Source organism: Octopus sinensis, linkage group LG16, assembly GCF_006345805.1.
Source record: "Octopus sinensis linkage group LG16, ASM634580v1, whole genome shotgun sequence".
Taxonomy (NCBI): Eukaryota; Metazoa; Mollusca; class Cephalopoda; order Octopoda; family Octopodidae; genus Octopus; species Octopus sinensis.
Genome location: NC_043012.1, coordinates 3543618 through 3558465, shown reverse-complemented (window position 1 = coordinate 3558465; position 14848 = coordinate 3543618). Strand labels below are relative to the sequence as shown.

The 14848-nt window shown below is 39.8% G+C and overlaps 1 protein-coding gene across 4 annotated transcripts in view; it reads left to right on the top strand.

The window, feature by feature from the left end:
- The window catches only part of LOC115220540 (aryl hydrocarbon receptor nuclear translocator homolog), an 80298-nt gene that overhangs the window by 60872 nt on the left and 4578 nt on the right, over positions 1–14848 (top strand). For 2 of the 4 annotated variants that reach the window (XM_036509840.1, XM_036509838.1), the window contains 7 exons: positions 637–837; positions 2968–3178; positions 6530–6636; positions 7789–7939; positions 11064–11475; positions 13194–13257; positions 14452–14490. In XM_036509840.1, the coding sequence (XP_036365733.1) occupies positions 637–837; positions 2968–3178; positions 6530–6636; positions 7789–7939; positions 11064–11475; positions 13194–13257; positions 14452–14490 (1185 nt within the window). The remainder of the gene's footprint in view (positions 1–636; positions 838–2967; positions 3179–6529; positions 6637–7788; positions 7940–11063; positions 11476–13193; positions 13258–14451; positions 14491–14848) is intronic. The other 2 variants (XM_029790684.2, XM_036509839.1) reach the window with 2 other exon arrangements.

The following is a 14848-nucleotide window of genomic DNA, read 5'->3' as shown; positions in this document are numbered from 1 at the left end:
ACACACACACACACACACACACACATGATAGGCTTTCACCCAGTGTCTATTTGCCAAATTTCATTCACAAGGCATTGGTCAACCCCAGGTTATAGTAAAAAAAACACTGTGTTGTGAAATCAAACCTGGGACCTCATGGGTGTTAAGTGAACCTTTCTACCCCATTGCTAACATGTCTTTGTTTGAAGTACACCTTCTAATAGTTTCCAGGACAGTTACTAGGCAACCAATATAACCAGCTGGTTCCATTGACACAAAGTCAAATGATTCTAATATCATCATCATCGTGGGTTGGACAATTTGACTGAGGACTGGCGAACCAGATGGCTGCACCAGGCTCCAATCTGATCTGGCAGAGTTTCTACAGCTGGATGCCCTTCCTAACACCAACCACTCTGAGAGTGCAGTGGGTGCTTTTACGTGCTACCAGCACGAGGGCCAGTCAGGCGGTACTGGCAACGGCCATGCTCAAATGGTGCTTTTTATGTGCCACCTGTACAGGAGCCAGTCCAGCGGCAACATCAATGGAAATTCTTTATTTTATTGTTTACTTTTTGCTTTTTATTGTTTTTTATTGCTTTTATTGTTGATTTTTTAACTTACATTTTCTACATCCTTTTCTTTCCTCCCTGATAGCATCCATACGTTTGTGCATGGGTTCTCGGCGTGGTTTCATTTGCCGCATGAAGATGGGTAACGTCCAAGTCGATCCTGTGACTGCCAACCATACAATTCGAGTCCGTCAGAGAAACGCATTTGGTCCATCCTCTGATGGCAATAGCTATTCAGTTGTCCATGTTACAGGTTATATAAAGAACTGGCCTCCATCAAACAGAGGTAAGGCACCTTGAAATAAAAAAAAAATAAAAAAACATAGAAAATCCATTACAGTGTCATTTAAGATATAATGATTACAATGTCATGAGAATATTGTATTTTTTATGATATCTATCAGCAGCTCATTACTACTTCAGCTGCTCTATCCAAGAGGTTCAAAAGCACCAAAGCCAAATTATTGATTTTCCAACTTGAAAACCAAAGCCAGCAAAATGGTGGAGACCAGTTTCTGGCTGCATGGAGACTAGTCATGGCTTGAATATTACAAACCAACAAGGGAGCCTCTGTGGCAGCTTGACTCTTTTGAAATGACTGCCAAATATCCCTGTAATCATACACTAGCGTCTTGAAAATAGAACAACACATTGGATACTGTAGTCCCAAATGAGATAGTCATTGCTGGAGTGTCCTGAATCATTAGGTCTATTCTATCAAACTGACTTGGTCCGAACAACTACTTCAAACATTGAACATTGACAATACATGATTATTGCTAGACCACATAGAGAATATTAGTAAAGGTTTCCATGGTCGGTTAACTCATAAGAAATGGTGTTGTATAGCTCCAGGCCCCGGTCTGAGCTAGCAGACATGATCAAAAGCAGTTTTCCAACCATGATCATCTGGTCCTTGTCTCAAGTGCTGTTTATTTAGAACTGCACTATCCAATGTGTCTCTTCATTTTCTGGACAATAAGGTGTGTTTTGTGGGAGATTTAGCTGCTATTTCTAGCAGGTTGAGTGACATTGTAGAAACTCTCATTGAATCATCATCAGAACTTTAATGATTTAAAGATTTGTTGGGTTTTTTTAAACTGGTAAGAAAATTATTTTGATTTTTAACTTAATGTGAAGGACAAATTATTGCCAGAAAAATCATGTACATTCATATAAGCAAAGAAATCTATGAAGAATAGTCAATTTGCTGGATCCAGGTAGGTCTTCTACCACTGTTTAAAATGTGTGATACTTCAAAATTTACTGGAAAAGGAGGAAATGAGTAAAGTGAGTCGGAAAGAATTTGGGAAAAATCAGTTTATCATTTTTAAATATATTTGGGGTGGGGGTATGATTTGAAACTGTTTTGTCAGAAGAGAAAGTCTTTCATATGTGATTTCTTTTAGTGATGCCTCCAAAGCAGGGATGAAGGAAGAAATAATGAGTCAGGAATTATCTTCAGATTATTTAATTTAGTCTGAGTGTTTGCAAAAGAGTGTACTCTACTAAAGGCATTCCAATGGCCCTATCAGGCCCAATTATTGAACCTCTTTTATGTTCAAACCACCCAGTTCTAGCCTGTCACACTACCCTACAATGTCATTCTAAAAATATACAATCCTATAAAGCTCTCAAAGCTACAAGATAATGACATGGTTAATTCTAAACGATGTAAATATAAATAAGCATTACATTTGACTGAATAATCTGAATGCTAAGAGTTACAGTCCATTTGATGAGCTTCAGCACAGTTTTTGTCTACCTAATGTCACTCTCAAGGCTTAGGTTGACCAAGGCTATGGAAGGTAGACATTTGCATAATGTGCCATGTAGGGGGATTGAACCTGAAGTTACATGATTGCACAGTGAACTTCTTAATCACATGGATATGCCTACGTAATTTCAATGCACTGCATGAATTAAAACTGGTTTCATAATATCATTGATCAAAGGTGGAAGGCTGACAGAATCGTTATTTTTCTGGACAAACTGCTAAGCAGCATTTCTTCGGGCTTCATGTTCTGCGACTTTGCTTTTCATCATTTTGGGTTGATAAAACAAGTACCAGTGAGATACTGGTTCAAATTTCACTGAAGCCAACTTTGCCTTTCATCCTTTCAGGGTCAATAAAATAAGTACCAGTTGAACACTGGGGTCAATGGAATCAACTTATCCCCTCTCCCCAAAATTGCTGGCCTTGTGCCAAAATTCGAAATCTATATTACTGACAACATGATAAGTACTATTGCTGCTGTTATTTTTATTATTATTAATAATAATAATAGTTGTTAAACACCCTTCTCCTTATGCATTTAGTCTCTGTGTGCCTTTTCCAGTTCTTCTATGTAGCTATGTTGTTCTTCACCGTGTTCCATATCAACACAGTGCTAACGTCTGTATTACTTACTTTCAGACCTTGAAAATGGATTTGTTTCCTTTGTAGGAGTGCAACAGATAGAGCGTCAAGATGGAGAGGAGCCCCACAGCCACTGCTGCCTGGTTGGTATAGGTCGACTGCAGGTGACCAGTGCAACAAACTGCAATGATCTCATGGGACAAAACGCTTCCTCAGAATTTATTACCCGACACAGCATAGACGGAAAGTTTACATTTGTTGACCAGCGGTAAGATTCACTTATGTTTGCTTTAGCAAAAAGATATATTTCTTCCGAAATTTAAATAGGCTCAGACGTGGCTGTGTGGTAAGAAGCTTGCTTCCCAACCACATGGTTCTGGGTTCAGTCCCACTGCATTGCACCTTGGGTGTCTACTACTATAGCTTCATGCCGAGCAAAGCCTTGTTAGTGAATTTGGTAGAGAGAAACTGAAAGATGACCATCGTGTGTGTATATATATGTATGTTTGTATGTATATATGTGTGTGTGTATTTGTGTGTTTGTGTTTGTCTCTGCCCCCCCCCCTGCCATTGCTTGACACTGACGTTGGTGTCTTTACGTCACTGTAACTTAGTGATTCAGCAAAATAGACCAATAGAATAATTACTAAGCTTATTAAGAATAAGTCCTGGGATTGATTTTTCGAAAATTTTCCCCCAAAATTTTTCGAACAGTTTCATCAAAAATTTTTCGAAAATTTTCTCGAAAAATTTACCCAAAAATTTTTCCCAAAAATTTTACGAAAATTTTCCCCAAAGTATGGAAAACCAGCGGTAACAAAATCACAAAGTATGGAAAGCCAGCGGTGCCAAAATCACAATGTATGGAAAGCCAGCGGTGCCAAAATAACAAAGTATGGAAACCTAGCGGTGCCGAAATCACCCCAAAAATTTTTCCAAAATTTTCACCAAAAATTTTACCCAAAAATTTTTCAAAAATTTTACACCAAAATTTTTCGAAAATTTACACCGAAAATTTTCCCCAAAAATTTTTCAAAAATTTTCACCGAAAATTTTCCCCAAATTGGGGGTAAAGTCTCGAATGTAATTTCTTCCTGGTAGGAATTGGTTGGGTTGAATTATCGATAGCTGTTTGATAGTTATTTGGGAGTGAAGAGAAGACATTGCAACCTACACGTGCGCCTTCGTTCCCTAGAGGGAAAGGACTAGATTGGGATTAGTCGTTGCCTACTAGGGGCTCTTACATACCCGGGCAACGCCGGGCTATGCTGTTAGTTTATAGATAAATTCCTCTATTTTACATAATATCAAGGTCTCATTCATTCTTTTGTTGTCGTATTATTATTATTAATAATATATGTATATTTATGTGTTTGTGTGTGTGTGTTTATATACATATATATATATCATCATCATCATCATATGCATGCACACACTGAGCTTCCATGTGGTTTCCAATTACACCAATACGCAGTTACCCCCACTCACACTCACACTCATATGTGTGTGTGTGTTCCTATTCTATGCCAACATGGAAAAATGGGTGAAAGGCAATGATAATGAAAAAGGAAAAGCCAATCTTGCCAGTAGAGGGCTTCTTCAAATGCAGTCGCTTTATGTGTGACTACCACTCCTGTGTGGGCCTGTATGGCCACAGATGCTACACCACCATCAGTAGCTGACACAAATTCTCTAGGCTCAGATCCATCGTCTCTCAAGACCAACAGATGCCTGCTAACATGTCACAAAAAGTGAAGGGAACTTTTCTGAAATCTACTGGCAAGACTGGCTTTTCCTTTTTCATCATTGCGTTACACCCATTTTTCCATGTTAGCATGGAATAGGAACACACACATGAGTGAGAGTGTGAGTGGGGGAACTGTATATTTGATATGTACATAGGTGCAGCAGTGGCTATGTGGTAAGTAGCTTGCTTACCAACCACATGGTTCCAGGTTCAGTCCCTTTGCATGGCACCATGGGCAAGTGTCTTCTACTATAACCTCGGGCCAACCAAAGCCTTGTGAGTGGATTTGATAGACGGAAACTGTATGAAGCCCAGTGTGTATGTTTGACCCCCCACCATCGCTTGATGACTGATGCTGGTATGTTTACATCCCTGTAAATTAGCGGTTCGGCAAAAAGAGACCAATAGAATAAGTACTATGCTTGCAAAGAATAAGTTCTGGCATCAATTTCTTGTGAAGCAAATTTCTTCATCACAAAATCATTGTGCCTGCATATATATACTTTCACTCTTTTATTTGTATCAGTCATTTGACTGCGGCCATGCTGGAGCACTGCTCTTAGTTGAAGAAATTGATGCCAGGTTCAATCTTACTGCACAGTACCCTAGGCAAATACCTTCTACTCTGATCCCAGTTTGACAAGAGGAAGCCTTGTGAGTAGATTTGATAGTAGAAAACTTAAAGAATCGTATTGTATGTATGTATGTGTGTGTGTCATCATCATCATTGTTTAACATCCTCTTTCTATGCTGGCATGGGTTGGGCAGTGTAACATGGAGCTGGCCAGACTCTAATTGTATGTTGTTGCATGGTTTCTATGGCTGGATGCCCTTCCTAATGCCAACCACTTAACAGAGTGTACTGGGTGCATTTTACATGCTGTGTATTTACACAGCATCAGGACAAGTGCATTCATGCAGCACCGGCACAGGTGCTTTTTATGTGGCACCAGCACCTGAAAGGACAGGCCTGTATGTGTGGAAGACAACGATTTCACTTAGCCCGACATATCTTATCAAGTACAGCAAATCACCGCATCTCCCAGCCTCTTGTCATTTCCTCACTGAGGCGTAGCGTCCAAAGGTCTTTTCTCACAACTTTGTCCTGTGTCTTCCTGGATCTACCCCTTCCACAGGTACCTTCTACACACACATATATATATAAATTGAAATCGAAATAAAATTCGATGACTGGCATCTGTGCTAGTGGAGTGCTAAGAGCACCATCCGAGCATGATCATTGCCAGAGCAGCTAACTGGCTTCCATGCCAGTGGCATGTAAAAAGCACCATTCGAGCGTGATTGTTACCAGCGTCGCCTTACTGGCACATGAAAAACATTTGAGCGAGGTCATTGCGAGTGCCACTGGACTGGCTCCTGTGCAGGGGGCACGTAAAAAACACCATTTGAGCGTGGCTGTTGCCAATACTGCCTGACTGGCCCTCGTGCCGGTGGCATGTAAAAGTACACACTACACTCTTAGAGTGATTGGCGTTAGGAAGGACATCCAGCTGTAGAAACTCTGCCAGCTAAAGACTGGAGCCTTGTGCAGCCATCTGGTTCGCCAGACCTCAGTCAAATCGTCCAACACATGCTAGCATGGAAAGTGGACGTTAAATGATGATGATGATATATATATATATATATATAGAGAGAGAGAGAGAGAGAGAGATGTTAGCATGGAAAATGGACGTTGTTAAATGATGATGATGAGGAGGAGGAGGTGCAGCAGTGGCAACCCCAAGTTTTAGTAGCTTGGAATGGTTTCATAATGGAACAGTGGCATACAACTACAGTAAATAACAAGGTATATGTCGAATATATGCTGACAAAAGGAAACTGTATTACATTACTTCATTTTGTTTTGTGTAGAGTGACAGCAGTACTAGGCTACCAACCTCAGGAACTTCTTGGTAAATCTGCATTTGATTTTTATCATCCGGAAGACCAAGCCCATATGAAAGATAGCTTTGAACAAGGTATGCTGTTGGTTTCTATCTTTTGCTTTTATTTTAATTGTTATTGTTGCTGTTGTTATTGTAGTTGTTGTTCAATGAATGCACATGGCTTAGTGGTTCAAGTATTCAGCTCTTGATCATAAGGTCATAAGTTCAATCCCCGGCATTGTGTCCCTGCAAGACACTTTATTTCACATTGCCCTAGTTTACTCGGCTGGCAAAAATGAGTCTTACTAGTAATTCAGAGGGCCAGCCTTGTCCCATTCTGTGTCATACTGAATCTCACTGAGAACTATGTTACGGGAACATGTATCTGTGGAGTGCTCAGCCACTTGTACATTGATTTCACAAGCAGGTTGTTCTTTGGATTGGATCAAATGGAACACACGTCAACCAAAGGAGTGCCACTTAGTTGCTGTTCACACCTCTGATCAGCTCTGATTCCTGCCTTCTGGCTTTCCAGCCTTGCTCATCTTGTAATTTTTCTTTTTCTTTCATATATAAACATGTGCCTAAGACTATGTTATCTAACTGATGGTGAAGTGCCAAGCATCACAGTCCTCAATTAGGGTGGACCACTGGTGATGGTTGATGCGACATGCATCAAGGGATTTTTACAAACAGTCCTTGTATGGCTTCTTTGATGCTATTCTGTTGCAATGGCCAGTGGAGAGTCTTAGAAAGGTGATGTTCCTTCATCCTGGAGACATGCCATGCCCTGCCCAGCATAGCTTTGACTTCAGCAGCATGGCTTCAATGCTGGTAACTTCTGCCGGATTAAGGTCTCCAACATTGATGATGAAGTCACTCTAGTGGATGTTGAGAATGGTGTGGAGGCAGTGTTGGCAGAAGCATTTGCAGTGTAGATGATGACGATAAGTGACCCATGACTCTGAGCTATTTAAGAGAGTGGTAAGGACTATGGCACTGTACACACTGATCTTGGTGTCCTTTTTCGGGTGTTTGTTTTTCCACATGCATTTGTACAGTCTACCAAATGCACTGTTCACTTTTTCTGGTCTGTTGTCAATTTCCCTGTTGATCTTGACATCTGATGTGATGGTGCAATACCTTGGCAGGTGAAGCAATGGGCCGATATATTTATGCATTAAGTCATCTATCTATGGGGTGGATTACCGAATGGTCTAAGAATCTTTATTGTTTATTTTGCAGTATTAAAACTGAAAGGCCAGGTGATGTCCATTATGTACCGTTTTAGAGCATCGAATCGGGAATGGATGTGGCTGAGAACAAGCAGTTTTAGTTTCCAAAACCCTTACACAGACGAAGTGGAATACATAGTTTGTAACAACAGTTCTGCTAAGTAAGTAACAGAAACTTAAGAATATGCATATGTGTATTTTGTATGTATGTGTGTGTGCTGAGTTTAGACACAAGTCAGTCCTAACTCAGTAGATCTATGATCTAAAGCATTTCAACCATGATTGTTGTATCTTCTCATGCATTGTGTATCTCAGACTACATTTATCCAATGTATCCTTTCTCCAATTACAATGATAGAATGTGTAATATGAAGGAGATTTGGTTGCTATTTCATATGCCAAGCAGCCACATAAAGGCTCTCTCATCAGCACACTTCTAAACACTGGATAAGTTTTTAGTGATCTCAGTTTTTATTTCCAGTTAGAATAATATCACTTCACTTCATTTTGTTTTGCTTAAGCCATGAATGCTTTTTGAAAATGGATTACCCATTTCAGCTTCATACCAACATAAGAAAATAAGAAAAACACTTTAAACACATCAAAATTATTTTTACTTTTGGAAATATTTAGGATTCCCTTGTTCGAAAATATAAGGACACAGATCGTGTCATATAGTGACCCTGAGACGATATCTTCTGGGGCTAAATTACAGCAACATTCATCCTAAACCAGGACTGCCATGTTATGTTGGCAAATAATCTTTACTCCATTTAGGACAATGTATTAAACTTTTGAAACATAGGAATCATATCACATATGTTGATATTGTGACAGTGGAGGTAGAGAGATTTGTAGTTTCAATTCCAAGCCAGCCATTGTCAGATAAATTTGTTTATTTACTTCCAAATGCCTGAAAAGTGATAAAATTTATGAAAGTTTCAGAAATGATAAACAAAAGTTGTAGAGGAAGAATGGAGCTACAAAAATCCCACAAAACATTATGATAAAAATATTTTGCATGTTAATTCAAATAGCATTAGAAAGGATTAAAATGAATGGGGGGGGGGGGGAAATGAATTGAAATTTATCTGACAACCCAATAAATATTTACATAAACATATTACATTCAAAGATGGTCCGGGAATATACTGACTGAAGCATTCATCATCATCATCATCATCATCATCATTCAATGTCCATTTTCCATGCTGGAATGGGTTGAATGATTTGACAGGAGCTGGCAAGTTGGAGAGCTGCATCAGACTCCAATTGTCTGTTTTGGCATCGTTTCTATGGCTGGATGCCCTTCCTAATGCCAACCACTTTACAGTGTGCTACCAGTATGGATGCTTTTACTTGGCACCAGCACAAATACACTATATGTAGTATCGGCATATGAGTGCAGATTATGTGGCACCAGCACTAGCACATTTTATGTGGCACTGGCATGAGTGCATTTTACGACATTGTGTAAATGAAATCACAAGATTAGTGTTAATTGCACTTTAGTAATAATCTACCTCAAAACTGTAGAAATATGACATCATGGGTGACATTGGCAGTAACGGTTGCTGCTGTTGTAGTTTTGCCCTCATCAGTCTGTGACACAAAGGTAACAAAGTGAATCCTTAGAAGCAAACCAATAATGGTTCTTCAACGTGAGTTCATGGCTGTTTCATGCACCGGCTTCACATAGCAGCCCCAGCCCATCAAAAGTACCTTGAACCGGCTGTGCTTGAGGAGACCTATTGAGTCAAGTACATCAATAATCAAAATAAAAATCAAATGGAAATTGTAGTTGTGATACCCATGCCAGTGGCACATAAAAAGCACCATCCAAACGTGGCCGATGGCAGCACTGCCTTGACTGGCTTCCATGCCAGTGGCACGTAAAAAGCACCAACTGATCGTGGCCGTCGCCAGCCTCCCCTGGCACCTGTGCCAGTGGCATGTAAAAAGCACCCACTACACTCACGGAGTGGTTGGCGTTAGGAAGGGCATCCAGCTGTAGAAACACTACCAGATCAGACTATAGCCTGGTGCAGCCTCCTGGCTTCCCAGACTCCAGTCGAATCATCCAATCCATGCTAGCATGGAAAACGGATGTTAAATGATGATGATGATGATGACATCAGATATGCCATATTACTTCAAATAGGCCTGAAACCACTCTGTGCACTTATTATGCAATGAGTAAACAGTAATAATGTGGAGTGTGGCTCGACACTTAGGCCTAGAGCTTATGCTTTGCGTCAGTCAGTATACAATTGAAGGTTAATATGTTGTTGTTTAACCCCAGGTCAGCCTTGATCAAGCAGATCTTTGATCAGAGATGTTCTAACCTTGAATGTCGTGTATTTTTATATGTCCAAGACTGTTGTATCCAATGTGTCCTTCTTTGTTTCTAAAACAGTAGGGTTGTTGTAGTTTAGTGGTTGTTTTTGCCTGAGCTGAGATCGACCCTGACTGAGCAGATGTATAAGCTTTCCTACCATGACCAACCTGGTTTTTCTTTTTCTCTATATTCAGGGAATTCAAGACTACATTATCCAGTATGTTTTTTTACTAAGACAGTGGAGTGTAATCCAAAAAAATCACACCATTGTTTCTAGCAAATCGAGTGACCACATAGAGGCATTTCAGGTTGGCTCAAACACTAATATATTAGCTGACCTACATTGCTGGCTTAGGTGTTATCAAAAATTGTTGGGGACACATCACTGGGCTTGGGCCTCATGAGCCAGTTGATATTTTTTCAGTGATTATCAAGTGTATATGTGAAGGGTGTTGGGGTCACAATCATATGGCTGTGAGTTCAATTCTTAGACTAGGTTGTGCATTGTATCCCTGAGCAAAGCACTTACATTCACGTTAGTCATCTCTACTTAGCAGAAAATGTGTACAAGCCTAATGCTGGTGCATCCCTTTCTTCTTCTGTCACATCTTCAATGTTTCACTAGGTCAAGGAATTAGAGGACCAAGAGTGACTACCTGGCATCTAATGCAAACAGGGAAATCTTGATACATATTGCCAAGTCATATTAATTCAAATGTAACTTGTTTATATATATACATGTACGTATATATATTCCCTATGAAGTTGTTATGTTTGTCTGGAATCTGAGTTAAAATTAGTTAAGTTTTAGTTGGATTAATTCAGTACTATTTGAATTAATATAACAAAACCATTTTTCATTTTTATTTATGCTTTTTTAATTGTTACCATATTCAATTTTGCAGTCCAAATTTTCTTGAGAATTTAATCCCCAAATTTTGTTCTAGAAGTGTCCAGCAAGGTAATTCTACAGCCCCAACTATGCAGAATCCAACTGATCAAAGTTCAGAGCCAACGCCGACTATAAATACATATGCGACTCCTCGGGGCCTACCTACAGACTCATTAGGTTTACGAACAGCTAATGTGAAAACAGATTACCGTGATCCTTATTCTACAGCCGATGTTTACAGCCGCAGTATGTTAAGCACTAATCGTAACCTTACCCAACAAGATTTGTACGGCTACAATTCTCAGTCTACAATGAAATACCCCAGTCACAGTGTCTCTGCTGCCATGTCACTTCCTCAGGTATCTCCTGCCACAACAATGCCATCTTTGGTCAGACACCCTAATCAGAGTCCCTCTCAAATGGCTGGTAATGCTTGGTCTAGTCAAGGAGCATACGCACAAAGCCAGGTTTGTATCCTTTTCACTTTTCTCATATTTTAGTTTGGTTGTGATGAAGCTATATGGTTGCAAAAGTTAGGGATGCAGACTACTGACCACTTGGTCATAGGTTCAAACCTTATCTACAGCTGCATTTGTATATATGTTGTGATATTGTACTTGTTCCATTGTAATTTACCTCATTTATAGGCTTATATCTCTATAAAACTGAGGCAAGGACAAAATCCTTATTTGTTTTTAAGGCTTACTAATAGACCCAGGAAAACCTGGGACGAGGTGGTGAAGCACGACCTTCGGACGTTAGGTCTCACCATGGAAATGATAGAGACCGAGCCTATGGAAGTATGCTGTGCCGTGAGAAGACCCGGCAAGATAGTGAAGCCATAATCCGTGGCCCCTACCTGGGACGTAGTCAGTCCACCTGTGGCATACCTTCCTTCTTGTGACACTTGTGAAGACCTGTGAGGCAAGTGAGATCGAATCGTATCAAATCAAACTATTTGTATCTTGTGGTACCAGTGCCGGTGGCACATAGAAAACCATCCGAACGTGACCGTAGCCAGTACCGCAATGACTGGCCTCCGTGCTGAGGGCACGTAACAAACACCATCCGAGCGTGCCGTCCGCCAGCCTCGTCTAGCACCTGTGTCGGTGACACATAAGAAAACACCATCCGAGCGTGGCCGTTGCATGCCATCGTGGGTAACACCCCTATCGAAGTCCCTCTCAAAGGCCGGTAATGCGGGTCTAGTCAAGAGCATACGCACAAAGCCGGTTTGTATCCTTTTCACTTTTCTCATATTTTAGTTGGGTGTGATGAAGCTATAATGGTTGCAAAAGTTAGGAATTCAGACTCCTGACCACTTGTCATTGGTTCAAACCTATCACATCTGCATTGTATATATGGTGGAAACCGTCCAACCCATGCTAGCATGGAAAGCGGAGTTAACGATGATGATGTGAGGATTGATATATATAGTATATACGTTTTATTTATTATTTTGCACATTACTTAATCATTAAGTTGGTGAAATTAGTGGAACATTGGGCAAAATGCCTTGTGGTATTTAGTTACAGCCCTTTCTATCCTGAGTTTTAAGTCCTGCTCAAGTGATCTTTATTTTCATTCTTCCAGGGTTGATATGATTGATTCAACCCTTCTTAATGCTGGGGCCTTGTGACTATTTTAGAAAGCATGTATGTGCAAGAAAAAAAAGAGAAAAGAAAAACTGAATCTTGTCTGTTTGGTTGCCAGCATCAGTTCTGTTCGAATTGATTTCATATTCAGTGTAATGATACACCTATATAGGCTAATGAATTACGTGAAAATCATTTTCGCTATAAATCAATAAATAAAGAGTTATTAGCAGTTAAAGGTTAAAAATTTTGGTGATTTTAACCAATCTTAAGCCACAGAAACATTCATGCCTGTTTCCATAGTAACAAGCAGAACATGAGAACCCTTTTGTCGGTGAGAAAATACATGCCTGTTTCCATAGTAACAAGCGGAACCAAGAACTCTTTTATCTGCATGAAAGCACATGTTGAGAAGCTGTGTTTTGATGGAAATTTTTACTGTTTGATTATGGCAGTACCCCAGCATGGCTGCAGTTTAATGACTGAAACAAGTAATTAGATAAAAGAAGTGTACATGTTTAGGTACACTTTTGAACTCCTCCAAGAATTATTTGTTACAATGTAAACTTTATATTCTCTTGTCATTCTAGCCAACTGCTGACTACAGTACAAACCCAGGCTATAATCAAATGAGCCCAGACAACAGTTCTCCAGGTAAGCTCCAATGATATTTTATAATTTTATAGTCTCAAAGGCATCACAAAACTTGGCAAGTGTTTGTTTTTTTTTAGCTAATCACTCCTATCTCCGTCTCTCTCTCTCTTTTCCCTTCACTCCTTTATTTTTCTCTTTCTCTCTCTTCCTTCTTCTTCGTTCTCTCGCTGTCCCCTTCTCAAGTACTTTGAGAAGTTTGAAATGGATTTGATTAAACTAATAAAACAGTTCAGATTTAGAAATCACAGAAACAACTCTTAACCCATTAGCATTCAAACTGACCACATCCGGCCAGAATATTTCACCTGTTTTATATTGAAACTGGCCAGATCTGGCCTCTCACCTCAACCCTACAATGTCATTCTAAAATTAAACTATCACATTACTGAAATCTCTAAACAACAAGATTAATATAATATAAACCAGCAAACATTTTATTTGACAGAGTGATCTGAGTAAAGGGTTAAAGTAGTTAATGAACTGACATCACTTTCCAAAAACACCAATAACACACATACATGCATTAACAGAATTTACATGAATTCAATGGAATTACATGTTCCAAACTACTGTCACATAGTACAAAAACAAGCCACAAGAAATAATGAAATGAAAACCTAGCATCACAGTTTAACATACAAGTCTTGAGATAAATTATGTAATACTCTTTTACTCTTTTACTTGTTTCAGTCATTCGACTGCGGCCATGCTGGAGCACCGCCTTTAGTCGAGCAACTCGACCCCGGGACTTATTCCTTGTAAGCCCAGTACTTATTCTATCGGTCTCTTTTGCCGAACCGCTAAGTGACGGGGACGTAAACACACCAGCATCGGTTGTCAAGCAATGCTACGGGAACAAACACAGACACACAAACACACACACATACATATATATATACATATATACGACAGGCTTCTTTCAGTTTCTGTCTACCAAATCCACTCACAAGGCACTGGTCGGCCCGGGGCTATAGCAGAAGACACTTGCCCAAGATGCCACGCAGTGGGACTGAACCCGGAACCATGTGGTTGGTTAGCAAGCTACTTACCACACAGCCACTCCTGCGCCTAATAGCATTTATTTATAGGATTATGATAATGAGAATATAATTTTCAAAAACAAAATGAAGGGGAAAAAAATAATTTGGGAATGTTATGCTGTACATAAAGTAATTCTTGCATTTTGGTTTCCAGATTTGCCAGCTGTTGGTTTCAACTTACCAGATTTCAAATGTAAGTCGAATTTCAATCAGTTCTTTAATTCTACTGTGAATGCTAATACTACTGCTAGTTATTACCTGTGCTGGTGCCACATATTAAGCACCCATGCCGTTGCTAAGTGAAAAGCACCCAGTATACTTTGTAAAGTGGTTGGTATTAAGAAGGGTATCCAGCTGTAGAGACGATGCCAAAGCAGACAATTGGAGCCAGGTGCAGCTCTCTGGTGTGCCAGCTCCTGTCAAATCATCCAATCCATGCCAGCATGGAAAATGGACATTAAATGATGACAATGATAATGATGACGATAGCGACAATGATGAAATTACTGCGTATGGTGCTCAGATGCACTACAACTCATCAAAGGTGCATG